This window comes from Ziziphus jujuba, chromosome 11 (genome assembly GCF_031755915.1).
Source record: "Ziziphus jujuba cultivar Dongzao chromosome 11, ASM3175591v1".
Lineage (NCBI taxonomy): Eukaryota > Viridiplantae > Streptophyta > Magnoliopsida > Rosales > Rhamnaceae > Ziziphus > Ziziphus jujuba.
Genome location: NC_083389.1, coordinates 16,885,541 through 16,905,612, shown reverse-complemented (window position 1 = coordinate 16,905,612; position 20,072 = coordinate 16,885,541). Strand labels below are relative to the sequence as shown.

At 32.0% G+C, this 20,072-nt stretch overlaps 3 protein-coding genes across 3 annotated transcripts; 1 reads left to right on the top strand and 2 right to left on the bottom strand.

The window, feature by feature from the left end:
* Positions 1-2,040: 2,040 nt before the first annotated feature.
* Positions 2,041-3,825, top strand: LOC107432777 (leucine-rich repeat extensin-like protein 4). Its single transcript, XM_048465653.2, has one exon. It carries the CDS (start codon positions 2,198-2,200, stop codon positions 3,554-3,556), a length of 1,359 nt encoding a protein of 452 aa, XP_048321610.2. The 5' UTR covers positions 2,041-2,197; the 3' UTR covers positions 3,557-3,825.
* Positions 3,826-3,985: 160 nt separating this feature from the next.
* LOC107432835 (acid phosphatase 1) lies at positions 3,986-6,640 on the bottom strand. Its single transcript, XM_016044038.4, has 3 exons — positions 5,940-6,640; positions 4,517-4,726; positions 3,986-4,331 (listed from the first exon to the last, which is right to left on the bottom strand). Exons 1-3 carry the CDS (start codon positions 6,485-6,487, stop codon positions 4,154-4,156), a joined length of 936 nt encoding a protein of 311 aa, XP_015899524.3. The 5' UTR covers positions 6,488-6,640; the 3' UTR covers positions 3,986-4,153.
* Positions 6,641-16,025: 9,385 nt separating this feature from the next.
* On the bottom strand, positions 16,026-19,289 carry LOC107432784 (uncharacterized). The gene is made up of 2 exons (XM_016043973.4): positions 18,350-19,289; positions 16,026-17,226 (listed from the first exon to the last, which is right to left on the bottom strand). The coding sequence occupies exons 1-2, from the start codon at positions 18,946-18,948 to the stop codon at positions 16,548-16,550; spliced, it is 1,278 nt and encodes a 425-aa protein (XP_015899459.3). The 5' UTR covers positions 18,949-19,289; the 3' UTR covers positions 16,026-16,547.
* Between the last annotated feature and the right edge of the window lie 783 nt (positions 19,290-20,072).

Below are 20,072 nucleotides of genomic sequence, written 5' to 3'. Positions count from 1 at the left end.
GTGACATTTAAGAGAGGTTCAGAAATGGTAAGTTATTTAAGTGCTCTTTTTAATGTCTCTACTAGAATTAGTTGCTTAGATTGATGACTTTGCTTGGAATTAGCTGCTAAATGTTTAAGCACTTTATGAAAGAAATATTTCCCAATTTTCAATAGGCTCAAAAATTGAGAATGAGGTTGGTAATAAAGTCAGGCTTTTAGTTGAATCCCATCATGACACCAAAGCCAGCTGGGTCTTTTATGGACGTGGATCAGTTTTCCTCATTAATTGACACCAAACTTTACCTCTAGTGGCTGCTTCAAGTAACTTTTTTTAGCGCCTTTTCAAAAGAATGTTAATAAAGCATCTATTTAGCCAACAGATCACTTTTTTGCTTGCATTGGTAAATGAAATTACCATTAAGATATTTTGTTTGATGGCTGGCTTGTAAACAGAATTAAGTTCCATCAATTATCAGAAGGAATTAAGTTCCATCACTTTTCAGTAAAAAAATAATAATAATAAGAAAATACTATTAGCCACTTGTTAATAAGAAAAGAAAATTTATCAAATCAATGTGACATCACTTTCAGCACTTGGTGCTCAATATTCAAACGAAAGGAGGTAGAAAAAGAATATACAAAAGATGAAAAATGCCATAAATCCTGTAGCTTCTTCTCCTTTTTTTTTTTTTTTTTTTTTTGGCATATATTTTTAAGGGCGGAGTGGAATTTCTTTAGCTTCAAACCAAATCAAACTTAAGAGCATTTGGGCTATTTCCAAAGGGATCATAAAGTCTTGAGCTTTGAAATATTGCTCTAACTTTCAACATTTATTAGTTTTGGTTGTGATTGAAACCAACGTTGTAGTCTATATAAGATGAAGGGCATTTGAAAGAACATCAACAGCTCACACACATAATGTTTTGCACATTACAGCCACACATTTTTTTTTTTTTTGGCTCGAAAATTAGTTGAACAATTTGCCTTAAATAATTAATCAATTTTCCTGCTAATTAATTATGGGTTTTCCTCATTTTGCCAAAACCAAATGGGTCTTTGTCATAAATATTATCATCACCAAGTATCAAGAACAAGCTGATCAGTAATTGTTCTAATTACTTTCTAGCCCAGAGGAGGTAGATTGGGGTAAAATGGACCGAATGCTAGGCAGCAGATTTTTCTCAACAAATAGATTAAGGTTCTTTTGCATTAATGCTTCTTGAATTTTCCATAATTTTTTATTTTAGTCTCTGAACTTTACCATAAACTTTGCAATATTTCATTCCCTAACTTTTAAATGCAGTATATTTTCACTTTAAACCTAGCATATATGTATATTTTTAGTTGTTCAGAGACTAAAAACACAAATCTTGAGAACGACAAACGAATTGTTTTTCCACCTACTGCTTCAAGCTTAGTCTTCAATTTTATTTTTATTTATTTATTGTTATTACGGACTAAAATTGGTGCCAAAAAATAATTCAGAGATTAAAATGTGAAATCTCGGAAAATCCGGGGAAATTGATTAAAAAAAAAAAAAGGAAAAATGATTAGATAAAAATTTACTCTTGTAACCACACGTGACACACCCCATTATTTGGCCTCTATAAGAAATTTCTTATTAGAAGATGAACATTTAAAAGTTTTTGTTTCTTATTTTATTACGGTGCATAATACAAGTGGTACAAAGGTCCTTCAATCATTCTTCTGATAATAAAAGGTCCTTCAATCATGCAACTTCATTGTCACCTCTATAACATAATCCCAAATATCTGTGTTTTCTAGTGAATTCCTTGTGATTGATAAATTGTTTTGGAAAAAAAAAAAGAGCAAAAAAGAAAAAAAGCACTTACCATGGGTGAAATGAACTCTAATTGTGACCAAAAAAAAAAATAAAGTGATGTTTTATCACATACCATCCCTGAAAATCTTTATAGATTAATCCTAAACTCTAAATCCAGATCCTCACGTGGATGCTTCATTCATAACATTAAAAGTCAACAAGTATACAGGGAAAAGGTAATATAAGAAAGAGAAAATCTATAATGCATAAAAAGAATGGAAAAGAAAAAAAAATTCAGTCGGGACTTATTGAAGGACAAATTAACCCCACCATTTTTTTTTTTTTTTCACTCTCTTTAATGCTGCAGCCGTATTTGGACAACCTTACAAAAAGATCCATCAAATAATCATCTTGGGTGTCCTCTACTGAAAAAATGGAGAAGAGCTGGAAACTAGCTTTACTCCTCCTGCATATATTTCTAAAGGACTCTGCTTTTGCAGCTGGTGTTGGTGTTGGTGCTACTATTGGCAATGTTGGTGGAAAGGTTGGTGTTGGGATTGGCAATGCTGGTGGAGGAAGTGGTGTTGGTGTCGGAGTTGGTGTTGGTATTGGCAATGGTGGTGGTGGTGGTGGTGGTGGTGGTGGTGGTGGTGGTGGAGGAGGGTTTTGGATAGGTGGTGGAATCAATGGCCAAGGCCCATCTGGGTCTCCTCCTTCAAATCTCAACAGAGCTTATACTGCCCTGCAAGCATGGAAATCTGCAATCAGTGATGACCCATTAGGGATTTTGAAGACTTGGGTTGGGAATGATGTTTGTTCTTACAAAGGGGTTTTCTGTGCATATCCTCAGTATGAAACTTCTGGTCCTGTAGTTGCAGGGATAGATCTCAACCATGCAAATCTTCAAGGAATTCTTGTCAATGAACTCTCTTTCCTCACTGATATGTCTCTTCTCCATCTCAACACCAACAGATTTTCAGGCAAAATTCCTGATACTTTCAAAGATCTTACTTCTCTCAAAGAGTTAGACCTCAGCAACAACCAGTTTTCAGGTCCTTTTCCTGTTGTCACCCTTTACATGCCAAATCTCATTTACTTAGACCTCAGGTTCAATAAATTCTCTGGACCCATTCCTGAAGATCTCTTCAACAAGAAGTTGGATGCAATTTTTCTCAACAACAACCAGTTTGGTGGTGAACTTCCTGAAAGTTTGGGGAATTCCCAAGCTTCTGTCATAAACTTGGCAAGCAACAAATTCACTGGAAACATTCCATTTAGTTTTGGTTTCATGGGTTCTAAATTGAAGGAGATTTTGTTCCTCAACAACCAGTTAACAGGTTGCATTCCTGAAGGAGTTGGTTTTTTCACAGAGATTCAAGTCTTGGATGTGAGCTCAAATTCTCTGGAAGGTCATCTACCAGATACAATAGCTTGTCTCCAAGACATTGAAGTTCTCAATTTGGCGCGCAATAGGCTATCAGGGGTTCTTCCAGACCTTGTTTGTTCCCTGAGAAATTTGGTGAATCTGACAGTTGCTTACAATTTCTTTTCTGGGTTTAGTGAAGAATGTAGCAGGCTGTACTACAGAAATGTGGGTTTTGATTTCTTGTACAATTGCATTCCTGGGAGGAACATGCAGAGACCTCAACCAGAATGCTCTGTGATTCCAGGAGGTGGTTTGAATTGTCTGAGAATTCCTGCTGCACAGCCACTTGCTTGTGGGGCAAGAATTATAAGTCCAGAACCAGAAATTGAGCCAACCTCTTCATCATCATCATCAACATCTCCATGAGAAAAAGAGAGTTTTACCAAAAACCACTATTGTAAAAGAGGTGGGTAAGTGAAATAGCTGTATTATTAACTAATAGCAATTATTATTCAGAACTTCCTAATTTAATTTCTTTGATGGAATTGGAATCAGTATATCTGAAAGTTATCATGCATACTTGTCTTGTAGGATGAGATCTCCCTGGTAATTTCCAATCTAAAGCCAGCTTTTTCTATTATTATTAGATTGAGCAATAAACAGTGAATAAAAAAAAAAATGGGTTTATTTGTTTATGTCACGTGAAATGGATTTTTATCTTCTTCTGTCACGGGATATGCCCTGCATCCAAAATTCTTGTTTTGATTTGCACCTATAATGCTCAAGCTTTGCTTCATTTATAGCTCCTTTTTTTTTTTTTTTTTTTCAGTATTTGTAAACAGGGGAAGTATGGTATGATTAAAATATTCTAAGCATTTGTTCCGAAATTCCAAGTACTAGAATATAGGTTCCTGAATAGGCTTCATAAAAAAGGCCTTTCAAGAGTAGAAATTTATGAAAGAAATGTAAAGGAAAACAATCATATTACAAGGTACAACAATGCCCAATTTTGGGTAATTTGGTTTAGGCAATGTAATACATTGGATTGGGAAGTTTAAAGGATCTTTGAGCCAATGCAAAACCCAACAAATCACTCCATTGATCTCCAGAGCTTCCATGGATTTTATAACCTTCATTTATCAACTCCAATCTCTTCTCAGATTTGTAGACAATGGCCGGTTTGCCTTGATCCGAAGACTCCCTGTTTTAGTAACTCAAAAGAAATTAGTAAAATCCTTCTTATGGAGTTGGAAAACTAAAAGGTTTTGATTAGGGACCAGAAAAAAAAAAAAAAAGAAAAAGAAAAAAGAACCGCTATTTAGTTAGATCCCTATAAAAAAGATTTCCATAAAACTGATATAATTGTTGTTCATTAAGCTCATGTACCTCAATATGAGCCTCTTCCAATTACTATAGCCAGCAGAGAGAAGGTTTTCCACTGTGACATTCCTTTGATATTCACCCCTCCCAGTTAAAAGGAAAATTGTGAAACCCAACTGCTCTAACTCTTTGTATAAACTCAAACTTGCTGGTAAAGCAGGGGCTTCAGCTAAGTCCACCCATTCATCAAATGCAGTTTCATTGAATGACTCTGACCTGTCCAAAAGAAGATAGGCTTTATGGTAACTTTTAATCACAAAACATCAGCATGAAAATTTTTAGTCCCATATCAACAGCCGATACAAATAAGGGAAACCAAAGAAGATGGAACTCTCAGCACCTAAAACTGGGGACTTGAGGTCAAAGACACAAGGATAATGTGCAATTCCAAGTACTGACTATGGTGGAAACCATAAAAACCAAAATAAGTTTACATGGAAACATTTTAATGGACTGCAATAATGATTTTTCATGGTTTTGTATATCTAATTTTGGTGTATAACCCAGTTAATGGACTATAATGATGTTCATAATATTAGGAGTTTCTGCTGCGTAACTAATAATTGATCCAAATCAAGTTTACATGGAAACATTTTAATGGACTGAAATAATGATTTTTTCCTGGTTATATATATAATTTTAGTCTATAACCCACTTAGTGGTCTATAATGATATCTTAGAGCGTCTGCTGCATAACTTATTATTGATTCAAAAAAGGACCAGTGCGATTAGGAAAATTTGTATTCCAATTAGCATCCTAATATTTAGTTTCTAATGTCACTTTCCAACCTTAAAAAGACTCAGTAGCAGGCTGGTGCAACATTTAAGTTTCTTTGCATGAACAAACCATCAAATGTCCACAAAATCCAAAATACATAATACCTAAAAGTTGCAGAAAAGAAAAGAAAAAAAGTCTAGGATGAAAAACAAATAAAATGAACCATCTGGGTACAGAAATAAATCTCAAACAACTCCAAAAATGAAATACAATTCAAAGCATTTTGTATTTTTCCGTACTAACAATTCTAAAAAAAAAAAAAAAAAAAAAATTAAAAAAAAAAAAAAAAGATCACTTTGCCAAGAAGTGAGCAACTTTCTTTTTATTTTTTGGTGGGTGTGCACACATTGTAATTGTTCCCTACAGAATCATTAACTGGAAAGCAACATTATACAGTACAGTCCTCCTCTACGACATTAAAGAAAAAATAAATGTCCTATCCAATACACCAATGAAGAAGTCATAGAGTAGCCACTTGTCTAACCCACACACCACAAAAATAAAAATCACCAAACCGACAAACAAAATTTCCCCAAAATCTTGGTGGTTCTGCTCAATTAAATTTTGCTTTGGGTAAAAGAAATCGATGGTCAAACGTAAAATATTCAAGCAATCCAACGGCCAAGAAACACTTACCGAAAACAAACTTACCCGAATCCATGGGCCTCGTAGTATGGCAAATTGGAAAGCAAAGTCTCATCGATGTCGAAAACCCAAGCGTCGAATCCACTGCCGTCGATCTCCACATTCTTAGCGAACAACAACGAGTCACTGGAAGCGACGGCCGAGTCGGAAAGGTATCGGTTGCCGGTTACGTAATCCTTCACGAAGTCGACGCACCTGACAGGAATGGTTGACCAGTACCCGGCGTTGTTGGTCTCGACGGATAATCTCCAGCTGTCGCAGAACAAGGAATCACCGTCGGAACGAGGCGATTGGTGGTCGGGAATGCGGTTTTCCGGCCAGATTTGGATGATGGATGGTTGGGAAGAAACGACGTGGAAGAGGAAGAGGAAGAGGGAAATCGTGAGGAAAGGTTGAATGGAGGACGCCATTGATGGAAAACCGAGAAAGGTCTTCGTGGAAGAGCTCTCTCTCTGGTTTTCTGGCGGATGAGATTGGAATCGAAACCGGAGAGAAACAGACAGACAGAGAAAGACAAGAAAAATATTGAAGAAAAACTGTATCGTTCCTACCATTCTTTACCAAACGTCCTAAAACGAGCTTCAATACGGCACCATATTTGTGCGTTTTGTAATTTGTAATTTTTCTAATTTTTTGAAATGTATATATATACATTTACCTTATTGGTTGTGAATGCTTATCCCTTATATATTACATGCATGGTGGGTTTGGTGACAATTTTTATACTTGGAAAAAAGTTATCTCATTATTACCATGTGATTATTAATATACTAGTGAAGGAAAGGAAATCAAAAGGATTTATGATCAATTCCATAAATAAAATTTCGATGACTTAATGAAAAAATTGTTCAAAGAACCAACATATGTAATACGATTTTTTGACAAATTATATTGTCTACTTCAGTAAATATGTCTAATGCAGTTGTAAATACGTTCACCAAAAAACAAATAATAATAATAATAATAATAAGTTGTAAATACGTCTACATTTGCCCAAGGATCAAAAGGATCAAGTATGCTTGTTTATTTTTACTTTTCCACTTGTTGCTTATGCAAAATTGCACTCCTCAACTGTTTGGAAAATTGACTCTGAGAAACTTCAACAAGAGAGCAGTAAGAACATGATTATTTAATCCAAGGATTATATCTTTTGCAATTCAGGGATTATTTAATTAACGGATTATATCCTTTGCACTCCATCCATGATTATTGTGTTTTTATTTCTCTTATCTTGTTCAATGGTCTCCAACGTTGGCTTTTGTTAATTGCACCATGATCAATTATGCTTTCAACATAAACACACATATATATTAATATTTTAATCGATCAAAATAAATGTTTTTTTATTTTATTTATTTAAAGCTTTGAGCTTTGTTTTTGAATGTGAACTATTATAACAGTACCTTTCTTTTTTGACTAAATTATTATAACCGTACCTTTTGTCTCCACCTTCAGGCTCTTTTTTCCTTATCATGCTTGCTTACATGGTAATCAATTATTTACAATTGGCACATGTGCAAGTTCCTGAAATTCTTTAGAAACTTTTGCAGACAGAAAAACAAAACTAACAGAAAGATCCGTTATCTATTATCCATTTCTCTTTACATCTTTGATCCCATCAAAATTTTCCCAAAAAAAAAAAAAAAAAAAAAAAGAAAAATACAATTACCCCTTCTTCTTAACCTCTATTATCAACAGCTTCAGATCCTAACAATAAACATTTTCTTCCTCCAATTTGTTATATATAAATCCCAAATTCCACTTACTAAAAAGCTCAAAATGATTCGATTAAATTGAAAAGAAAAGCACGCCCAAAAAAAATAATAATAAAATAAAATAATTAAAAAAAACAGAGCCCAGAATTGTTACCTGCTCTGCAAATCCTCAATCCAAACCACAATATAATCCTGCACAAATCACAACCCAGACCAGTGGGCAATTCACAGTAATCACAGTGGGATCTCCTGGTTTCTCTGCTTGGCTAATGAGAACCAAATCCTCATGCAAAATGCCCATTTCATAGTAATATCAGCAGGCACCAGCGCGTAGAAGAAGATGCCAGCAGTGGGTAGAAGATTTCATAGTAATACCAGCAGGTAGAAGAAGATGCCAGCAGTGTGTAGAAGAAGATACCCGCGGGTAGAAGAAGATACCAGCAGTCACCAGCCGAAGCAAGCAGATAGGTGGACGGACAAAACTTTACCGGTGTTTTTTGTTTTATTTTTGTCTGTCTGTTTTTTTTTTTTTTTTTTTTTTTTTTTAAACTGAGAAAGGATTTTTTTAGTTATAGGTGTTAATTGTGTTTTATAATTATTTAAATTGATAATTAATGATGTGTAAATATTTTTAATTAATATGGCTGCTATATAGGATATCCTTATTATAGTGTTCTCATTGTAACGTTACTATATTAAATCTGTATATATATATATATATATATATATTTTGAAGAAATGATTGAAATAATATAATAATACATGGATTCATAAAAGCACAATGATCTATAATCATTTTCTTTTAATTTAAGGGTTTTTTTGGTTTAAAATTCTTCTAATTTAAGGGTTATTTACTTCTATGCCCCATATGTACATTTATTTATGCTCACCAATTTACAATTTACATCCTATCCTAAACTTTGCATTTGTCCCTTCTGTTTCTTGACTTTTGTAAGAATGCATATCTATGTAGGGGATAAAATAAAAACTAAAGAGAGAATGAATGAAGGAGTTCTTTTTTAAGGTATCCTGTACGGATCACCTAATTTATTTGGTCTTAGAGGACTTATTCGGCCTGAGGCTAGTAACAGGCATGAGGCTAGGAAGTGTGGTTGGATAAGGATGCTTACTAAACTGGATGATGGAATCTCGGATGTAGGTCTAAGCATCTGGGTATTCCAATCTCTATTCTATTTTAACATCTGTCCTAATCTAACTTCTAATCTATTCCAATCCTTATTCTGTTACAACCCTTATCCAACATTAGCCATTTTCTTATTCCAACCTAAGCTGTATTTGGGTCATGTGATGGTATGAGGTAGGCTCAATCATTTTGTAATATTCCAACCTATCTAATCCACTCTCATAACTTGTACATGAGTTTAGTCCAATTTTTAGTCTATTCCAATCCTTATTCTGTTACAATTCTTATTCAACATTAACCATTTTCTTATTTTCTTATTCCAACATAAGCCGTATTTGGTCATGTGATGGTATGAGGTAGGCTCAGTCATTTCATAATATTCCAACCTATCTAATCCGCTCTCATCACTTGTACATGAGTTTTGTCCAACTTCATTGGCCACTAGGCATCAGCACTACTTTCATGTAACCAAAATAATTAGATAGTTTCCTTGCATATGAAATCATTCAAATATGGAAAAATTATAAAATCCTAAGTCCCTTAAGTAGGATATGAACCTTGGGAACCAGGCAATTAAATTAAAGAAAGTTCTTATTTCCTAAAAACAGTAAATCTTGCATATCAAAGAAGAATGGTAAGAGAAAAAAAAAAAAAAAAGGAAGATGTAAAGTTATGAATACTTTCTTTAATTGAAAGAAAGAATATCTATATGATCTAACCCATTAAGATTAGAAGATATAACTCAAAGGCACTCTATAAAAAGCCCATCACACAACCAAATAAAGGTTCACAACTTTGTGAATAATATACTAACTTAAGCATCAGAGTGTTTTTTATTGGTACCACACCAATACCCCAGAATTCTTCACGTTTCTTATTATTTTGCAGATAATCTATTAGAAGGGATCCTCTAATTCACGCCAAAATCCCTACAACTGATTTGTGCATCAATAATCCAAGCCCCTTAAACTTTGCAAAGCCGCATATATACTCCCAAACTTAAAACTGTAGTTGCAAAGTTTTAAATAGTTTAGAGAATATGTTTAGAGAATATGTGACAAATGTAACATATGTTTAGAGAACATGTGACAAATGTAACATTCAGTGGGCAAATCGCAAATCAATGCAAAATTTTTGGGGCATAATTTATAGGCATAGGTGCCAAAAAAAAAAAAAAAAAAACCTTTAATTAAGTTGTTTATAAGAAAAATATTAATACTTTGTAGGTTTTAAGTTGGTTTTAATATTGTATCATTCATAGACAAAAGAATATTCTATATATTAAATACAGAACATGTGAATGAAGCATTGGTAATGTGCACTGAACAGAAAGCATAATTAAACAAAAGAATTGACAATAACAAAATGATGCTGCATTGCATGTGATAAAACCCAAAATTTTGGACTTTTCACTTTTCTAGTCAGAAAAAAGTTTCTGTAACACATTAATCATTCATTATCATATCTTTACATAAGAAAGGATCCTAATCTTATTGTTTATAATATTCATAACATTATGTTTGTCTTGCAACATCATCCATTAAATGGCATTTCCATGACTATGACAATGTTAAACAAAATATAAATAAATTAAATTAAAATAAAAGATAATATTGCTAAACAATGCTAGCAATGATTCCTTGTAAATTTTCTTTTTGCTAAAAGGATTTTGCTTATATGTGTTGTTGATTCTTTTCAATGATAGATTCAGAAAAAAATTTCTGGGGGTACCATTATAAAATAGCATTATTTTTTTTCTAATTTTTATTTTGGAGAGACAAACATGTAATAAATGTTACATCTTTTGTAATATCATAAACAAGTAATTGATATTACCTAAACAAAATAGGATTGAAAAAAGGGGGAAAAAAAACTACAAAAAATTGTAGGGCAAAAAATGTCATTTCAATGTTTTTGGCAACTATGATTTGGCAATCATAGTGGAAAGAGATAATTCCATTGGTAATGTTCACCAATAACTCTCAAATTTTGAATTTATAATGTAATGAAATTTGTGTTTCCCAATTTATCAGAAAAAAAAATGGCAATCATAATAAATCGATTACAAATTTAAATAAAAATAAAAAAGGATAGGGTTAAAATTGTAAATAGGTAAACAAAAATTAAAAAATAATAATAAAAGTCAAAAAAAATTTGAGAGGTACAACCCGCGGATACCATGTGGGTACGCCCTTGGCTCTCTTGCTTGTAAAATAAACGATCCATGAAAGTTTGTTGTAAAATATGTTTTCAGCTTTTGCATTTGTTTTTCATTTTTTAAAATTAAGAAATTTTATTATAAATTTAAAAGAAAAATAGGTTTTGCTTGATTTGTGATTGGAAAACAGTTTCACATGATTTATGATAAATGGCATTTGAATGATTTTCAATGTACATATATATCAAATGACTATTTAAATAGTTTTGGTTATAAAATTTATTTTTAAAATTTTAAAATAAAATTAAATAATATAACTAAAATATAATTGTTACTAATTATAATAAATAAAAGAATTTGTTAACATATATCTTGATGTTACTTAAAACATAACTCTTCAATATAGTAAATGGGAATAAATTTTTCATGTAAGTGGATTTCTAAAATTTGAAAAACATTTTCTGTATACATGGGATTATTTGGAAAGACTTTAAAAATTAAAAATTGTATAGATAATATACTATATTTAGAGAGGGAGATAGACAAAGCAATTTATATAATTTTTGGACATGGAACTTTTAAAATATAATGGAAGGAATGGTTTTTTCGCTAGAGAGTCACAAGTGCATTTGCCAACCAAGGGTTGGTTTGACAATCACTTTTAGCTTTTCTTGTAAAAAGTGGTTTGTAAAGAATCACACGTTGGATTTTCATTCTAAAATTACTAAATATTGTGATTTTTTAATCAAAAAGTGTTTGTGAACTTTTTTACGCTTTTAACCGTTTTAAGATCGCTTTCAAACTAGCTTTAAATACAGGATGTATTATAAAAATTTATTGCTTGTAAATTTAATAAGCTAAAAATTTTCATGTCATTCCACTGTAGGACAAATGGCTTTTAACAACATGCATATGTAAAATAAATTTTCACTGCGTTTTAAAATGACAACAAGATATTGGTTATCCGCCAAAAAAAAATTGACACAACAAGATATTTATCGTTTGCATGATTAGGAAACACAAGGACACATTTATTGTCTAGCTTAGCAAAAACAAAAATGAAAATGGAACATTTTGTTGTTTTTCTTTTTTCTATTTAGTCAATTTTTGTTGTCTATTTGAAGGTGTGAAATCACTGAAATGTGTAAGTGTGTCACAAGGGACATTTTCGTCCTATAATACTATGGAGACCCACACAACCAAAATGTTGAATAAAAGTTCATTCTACAACAATTTTTCAGGCCCATGATATTATTATTATTATTATATATTTTTTTTTTTTACTCTTCTTAATTTTTATTTTATTTTTTTCACAGCTTACATTTAACTATGGGTCTATGCCCTCGCATAGCCAATGCGAGTCATGCTTGTTTTTGGGACTTTATGATTTAAAATTTTAATTTTTTTTAATAGATTTATAGATTATTCTCCCTACTAGTTTCTCAGTGAGTGTTTATCTGGTATTTCATTTCTTATTCTTTTAAACTTTGTATATCTTTAAAGCATTAATATATTACTATAACTGTAATAAAAAATACATATATTACTATAATTATTTCCACATATATATATATATATATGTTTATTACTATAACATTTTTTTATTTTTGGTAATAATTTAACATTATTAGGATTTAATTTTTCTATACTTTGTATCAAATATTTAAGAAAGTGAACAAAATCTATTGGGGATAATCACAAAATATATCCGATATTTTTACAGAAGTTTCAATTTAATATCTTTTTTTCTTTTTTTAAGCAAATTCACCAATATGTTTTGATAAATGTTGCAATAAAGCCATTTATTTGTGATTTTTTGGTTCAAAATGAAGCCAAAAAAATAAAATTATAATAAAAAAATTAATTTACATTGAAACCGCAATTATGGATAAAAAGATGTAAATTATTTTAAACTCAACGTGATTCATTATTTTATAAGATGATGTAGTTTATCTAAAATTTGTTTTTTAATAAAAGAAAATAAATTGAATATTTTTTAAGTATACAACTTTTAGTCTATGTACAAATTAATTACAGTTAACAATTAACATAAATTTTTTAAATTATTTTTATATAGAGTAATTGTAAATATTTAATAAAATTAGCAAGCAATGAGTAGCTGGCTCCTAATTTTTTTCATATGTTTAATACTAATTTTTTTAATTGGGTTACAAATATTTTCCAAACCCAAGATCCTATGATGTTTTACAATTTTTACCTATTTTACTAATTACTCTCATTGATAAATATATATAAAAAAAAAAAAATTGCCCCAACTAATTGAAAATCCTGGCTCCACCCCTCTATGGCAATATGGAAGTCACATGTCAAATTGAAATGCAACGTTTCCTGTGCATGGAAGTTTAGCTGTATATATATAAAATGTGATATTACTGTCACAAAATAGTTACTAAAAAAAAATCATAATAAATGTTTGGATTATTAGCTGTGTTGGTTCCTAAATTATGCCTGTAGTTGTACTTTGCTCTTGATTTTTTTTTTTTTTTTTGCAATTTGACCCCTAAATTTTATTTCTTGGTGCACTTTGATTCTTAAATTCTTTTTGGTCTAAGTTTTGACAGTTATTAGGCATACAATACAGTTACTATAACCAAAAAAATAAAAAATAAAAAGGAAAAAAAAAGGAAAAAAAAAGAAGAAAAACAACGAAATTACAGAATCAGATATCTCCACAAAACTCATGTATGTTGCATCAAAAACAATGTATGTAAAATTGCTTAAAAAGAGTTTAAAAATCAAATTGCATTAAAAATTAAAATTTAGATCAAAGTACCACACACACACACACCAAAAAAAAAAAAAAAAAAAAAAAAAAAAAACAGAGACCAAGCAAATATAGGTACAACTAATGGGCTAACAAAGTTAATAACCTATTTTATAGCATCTCCAATGGTTAATGCCATTTTGCCATATACATTTTTGAAATTTAACATTAACATGAATTTTCCAATAATAAATGACAATGTTATTGCCAAATTTTAAAATAGGTTATCAATTATGCATACTAAAAAATAGCATTACCAAATTATAAATATTATTAAATAGTAATGGATCCATTTTTACTAATTAAAAAGTATATTTTTAATAATTTAAATATAAAATATTAATGGGTCCCCTCATTTTTATTTTTTTTCAATTAAAAACTAGTTAAAAGTTAAAAATTACATTGATAAATGTCTGTGTCCCAAAAATTTTATTACTATGAACCCATTTTTCAAGCCAAATTTGGCACCCATAATGCAATTAGCAAAAAATACCCCTTATCATTGGAGAACCTAAATTGTGCTTTTATGTCAGATGCTTTATAGAGTATTTGATTTTTTTTTTTTCTTTTCTTTTTTCCTTGAGATATTGTAGGCCATGTTTTCTGTTTTTTATTTTTGAAATATTGTTTTCAGAAATAAAAATAGAAAACTGTTTTCTCTTGTTTTATGAAAACAAAGAGTGTTTGGCCATTGATTTTTGAAAACAGTTTTCAATACCAAAAAATAAAAAATATATTTGGTTACATGTTTTTAAACAGCTTTTTGTTTTTATTTTTTATTTTATTTTTTTTTTGGGTTACATACAAGGTTTTTATTTATTTTTCTTTCATACAAAGAACCTTATATATAATATATGTAGCTATAATATATTTATATATATTTACATAATATTAATTCATTTCCATATTAATGAATTATATACATATATAATATAAAATATATAATGAATTTTTTTTCATTTCCACACAAACTTTTTCTTGGCTCCATGCATATATATATATATATATATATACACACACATGTCAAAACATCCCATCCTTTATCTTTTTTTCTTTTTTTCTTTTGTTTGTATATGTATGTATGTGTACACGGTTTCATGTAAACATAAAAGGTGTCCACATGTCTCTCTATTAGGCCACACTTGCACTTATAACAAATCTGTAAAAAAATTAAAGAGAATAATCCATAATTATCCCCATGAAAAGGAAAATTCAATGCGTGTGTAGGTAGGTAGGACCAGAAAGATAATGATTTGTCTATTCCAAGCAGCCAAACAAACAACAATCCGAATAACTTTTGTAGAACAAAAAAACAAAATAATAATAAGAATCATTTAAAATTATCGACATATTTTCCAGTGGTGAGAGAGAAGGAAATAATTATGCAGCTTGAAAAGATAAATCACTATTGACTATATTGATTGTGTATTCGATGTGTATTTATCGCAGTTCGATCAAAAAACTCTCTCTCTCTCTCTCTCTAAATCATAATTAGTAGTGATCGGCAGAAAGAAAAATGTCGAGAGTCTGTTTGTTGCTGTTTTTGTGCTAAATACCAACGTTGGGGTCTTAGCGGTTGAGGCTTTTAGCAGACAAGATTTCTGCTAAATATATGGACGTTTTTAAAAATAAAAGCTCATGATAAGAGCTGGACTATATATATATATATATATATATATATATATAAATACATACATGCAAGAAGCCATAGAAGTAATTAATGATGTTTATGTTAAATATATTATTCCATGGAAGGTGGAAGGAGCTGGTGTGCGTGGGTCGACGAGCGGTGAACGTTTCGCAAGCCAATGAAGGGGCTGGTCGAGCGACGAAGGTGAGAGACAAGAGAGGCCAAGGTGAGAGAACAGGTGGAAACATCTTTTTGATGTTTTCCCAATTTTGTTTTTTTTTTAACTTGTTTTCAGAACTTGTTTTTAGAAACAAATGGCCAAACAGGTATAAAATTGTTTTGGAAACAAATTTCTGTTTTCAAAAACAGAAAACTGTTCTGAAAACAGCTGGCCAAACAGGCCCTAAGTTTTATATAGAAAACAGAAAACTCTTCCATAGTCCATGTACTGAATTTATTTAATTATATTAATTTATTAAGCATTGTTCTATTGGCACATTAATTGCCATGCTATTTGGTAGATTTATTTTATTTTATTTTGTAAAAGTGATAAATTGAGCCGATAAACTATTGGGCCGTGGTGACATAGTAACGGTCATATATAAAAAACCATTAATCAAATGCATACTTCTGACCAATGGAGCTGTTGAAAATGAGAACTAAACATAATGAATAAAGTAAGTTTCAATTTGAAAATTATAACAAATTGCACTTTCCCAGCTGTACAGTTTCCATTTGTAAGATTTACATACATATATATATATATATAATATGCTGTAAACATAAGAAATCCCCCAATGTGTATATATTCATAACGTTGACAAAATCCTAAAACTACTTTCACAGAATCAAAAAACAAAAAAGATATTGTCACTCTCGAAGACCAAATTCAAAGAACCCTCTCACAAACCACATTTACATAAACAGCCAAACAGGCCACACACGCACAACCAGAGAGAAAATTTCTAAACCTTGTGAGAAAATGAAATCAGCTATTGAAAGAATGAATTAGAATGGACACACAAAAAAAAAAAAAAAAAAAAAAAAAAAAAAAAAAGACCTAAAAATCAGAGATCAATATAATATAACTTTTTCTGTGCTCAAACCCAACAATTCAAAAAGAAGTGTTTGGTTATCACAGCAAAAGGGGTTATATATATGTATTTTTTCCGGGAAAATAAACTAAGAGAAAGAATCTTGTTCATCATGGCAAAGCTCTTTCCTTAGTTTATGTGCGAAGAGTCTGCAAGCATCCATGCTCAGGTCGATGGCAGCAGAAAGTGCTATGAAAAGAGCTGCATCAGCCATGCAAGAAACATGTTGCATACCAACTTGCACAACAGGTTTGCTTACTTTTCCTTCTCCTTCTACACTCGAACCCATCACGAATCCTTTCACCGGAGACCTCGAATTCGTTCCGGATTCTCTTATCAACCCACTGTCAATGCAAAACTGCCCTCCCTTTTTCACACTCAATGTAGCTTCTGCAATGGGAATGTTACCACTACCAGTGCTGGTTGGACCATTCTCACTAACAAGCTCGAACTTGTATCCCAAGCCATCGATTGGACCTCTCTCTCGCCATGCCTCAAGTCTTCCCCAGGGTTTCCAGCTGCTCATGGAGAATCCATTAGGCCGGAGGATGAGCCACGCCCCGGGGTTCGATCGGGAAACCCGGTCGGAACCCGGTGAAGGGACAAAAGGAGTGATCATTGAGGCCGCTGCCACAGGTGAACCGGATAGATCATGAATTGTTACCATCCATCCTTTTCTTTCTCTTCCCGGACGTTCTCTGTCGCCGGAAAATGTTCTCATCATCCATCCTCTGCTGTGGATGTTGTTGAAATCTGATGGGAGAGATCTGTTTTTGACAAATTATAAGTAATTAATATTAGAAAATCCAATATAATATATATATATATATATATCATAATCTTGATGATCCATTTGTTGGATAAAACAATTAACTAGCATTAATTGTGTAGAGAATATAAAACTACAACCAAATATTTGAAGCACATGGGAGGGAATCCAAAGGGTGGTTGTTGTTTAAATACAGTTCTTTATAAAGCTTCAAATTGTCTGTTTGACCAACTTGGTCCTGTAACTACCAGGCCAACCATTAATTGTTTGTCCCTCTCTCTCTTTGAATGAAAATTCTCGAATTAAGTACTTTGATATATGTGGTTTTAGTTTTAAGAATGAAAAACAATTTCTTACAACAACTCAGAAAATTAAAGCCAAATTAACCAAAACTACATGGACCAAAATTGAAAAGTGATTATTCCAAGTGCTTGAAAAATACATTTCATTAATTGAAACGTAAGAATTAAGCAATAGCTGCATTAATTTTGGCCATTTAACTCTCTCAATTCTCTTACAGAGTCCATTTTGCCAATCAACTTGGTACTGGATGGAGACTCATAAAATGTTTACATATATGCTAACCTTTCATGGGGACCAAAACTGTTAGTACTCTTTGTCAGAAGAAAGTTGGAAAACCAACTCTACATAAATAACCATAATTAAGCTCTTTGCTTATAAAGACCCATAAAATGGTAACACATGGAAAATGCAAACTAGCTAAGCATGAAAGGTACATAAAAAATGAAATAAGTTTTTGCAGACCCAACATGGCATGTGAATTGCTGGATAATAACAGCTAAAAATAAAATTGACAACCTACATGCGTAATCCACACACAAATCCTCAAATAAATCCCCAATCCTTATTATATATTTATATTCCTTTTTTTCCTTTCTCTATTTTTGTTTTTTTTTTTTTTTTTGGGGGTTACTTTTGGCAGAAATTTAATAATAAAGAAAAGAAATAGACTACCGAAATAAATAAAAAAAGAGCCAAATATGGAAAACAACAGAAACTCTGACTGGCTAGCTAAAAAAACCACCAAACTAGCTCAAAACCACTAAAACGCAACGTCGTAAAGCAAGTTGGAAAAAAAGAGAAAAAACAGAAAAACTCACCGGGATCTGGAATTGCGGTCGGCACTGAACTTGCAGCTAAAAACGGGCTGTCGTATATTGCCCTGAATCTGAAAGACCACGGGGCTACATTCCGGTTCACCGCCGAAATGAAAAACGAAACGGGGGTCCGGTTCAGCCCGGACCACCAAATGGAGCCTAGCGGATGAGCGCTTCTTGTCGGGCTCTTTCGCCAATTTCAACCACCCGTTTTGGAAAACAGCGGGTCGAGAGTCAGTCCCTTCCAGGTCAACTCCGACATTGACCCGACCCAGAAGTTTCCCGGTGCTAACCCCGCAGGTCCGACCCATTCGACCCGTATAGACGGAGACCCGGAGAGTAATGGGTTTGCCGGATATTCGCCGGAGGGAGGTGGAATCGAGGTGGAAACCGGCTGAGGAAGTGGAGTAGTCCGGCGGAGAATCACCAGGCGAGGAAGAGAGCGGGAGCAGAGCGGTCTGGGAAGGGAAATTCTTGATCCGGAGCTTGCAGAAACAGGGAGTGGTGGAAGGGTGGACTCCAGCGCCGGCGGGTCTGGTGGCCTGAGGGAGTTTGAGGGAGAGTGATTCCACTATCAAACGGACAAATGGGCAGGGATCCATTGTTGCTGATTTGTTATTTGTGTTGTCCTTCTTCAGTTAGGAAAATGGTGGTTTTAAGGAATTGGGTTTTTGTGAAGAAAGTGTGTGAGAGAGAGAGAGAGAGAAAAGAGAGAAATGGTGGTCAAATGAGGAAGATGGAGAGGGTGAAGAAGAGAAGCATTGGAAACATCCACCTTTTCATGGACTGAAATGGATGTCGGCTGCTTATCTGTGTTTTAACGTTTCACTTTCTCTAATGGTTGCTGTAGTTTTCTATCCATTTTCTCTCTCTCTTTCTCTTTTGTTTCTTTCCGCAAGCAAATTCGTACAAGAGATAATACCTTTGCTGTTGGCTGTTGCTGGGTTTAAAATTAAATACGTAACCTTTTTTATTTTTGTTTTTTTGGCTTAAATATTTGTATGACAAAGTGAAAAAAACACACACTTTATGGGTGACAGATGTATTTTACCCAAAAGAAAAAGGCAAATTTTTCTTAATAACGTGTAGTTTTTAAATTATTTATGACGTAAATATTACGTTTTTAGACCTTTCACTTTTTAATTATTTATTTAAGATAACAGAAGCCGAAACTAAATAACGAGAAGAACAAACCACTTCAAGCCAAAATAATAATAATAATAATAAATAATAATCACTATACAATTATTTGTCAGTCAATATCAATATATTTAAGTCCTAACAGATCTGATTCACCCAAAAAAAAAAAAAAGCTCCTCGAAGATCTTTCTCAAAAAATGAACTCAATCTACAGTTATTTATTGTAAGATATTTCTCATTTTTAGTGTAGTTAAGTACAATCTAAGATACAGCCAAAGTGAAATTAGTTCAATTAAAAATGGGTTATAGTAGTTCCAGCAACCAAAAAAAAAAAAAAAAAAAGGGGTTATAGTAGTATCATGTGACTACCTTTATGTTAATATACATATATATCCTATTTTCATATGTTTCTTTTATTTTGTTTAAAGAAATATACAGCGCATAATATAGACAAAACTATGTGAGTTTATCATATTTTTATTATAAATAATATGTATAGAAAAATGATACAAAAATAGATAGTTTACTATAAACCTTCATTTTAAAATTGTATTTAATATGGTAAATGTGTTGAAGTTTTTTTTTT

Excerpts from the sequence above, each read along its gene's own strand:
- LOC107432777 (XM_048465653.2), top strand. The coding sequence starts at position 2,198 with ATGGAGAAGAGCTGGAAACTAGCTTTACTCCTCCTGCATATATTTCTA.
- LOC107432835 (XM_016044038.4), bottom strand. The coding sequence starts at position 6,487 with ATGGTAGGAACGATACAGTTTTTCTTCAATATTTTTCTTGTCTTTCTC. Across the intron at positions 4,727-5,939 it reads TACGAGGCCCATGGATTCGG|GTCAGAGTCATTCAATGAAA; the intron begins GTAAGTTTGTTT and ends TCTTTTGGACAG. Across the intron at positions 4,332-4,516 it reads TGGAAGAGGCTCATATTGAG|GGAGTCTTCGGATCAAGGCA; the intron begins GTACATGAGCTT and ends TTACTAAAACAG.
- LOC107432784 (XM_016043973.4), bottom strand. The coding sequence starts at position 18,948 with ATGGATCCCTGCCCATTTGTCCGTTTGATAGTGGAATCACTCTCCCTC. Across the intron at positions 17,227-18,349 it reads GACCGCAATTCCAGATCCCG|ATCTCTCCCATCAGATTTCA; the intron begins GTGAGTTTTTCT and ends TGTCAAAAACAG.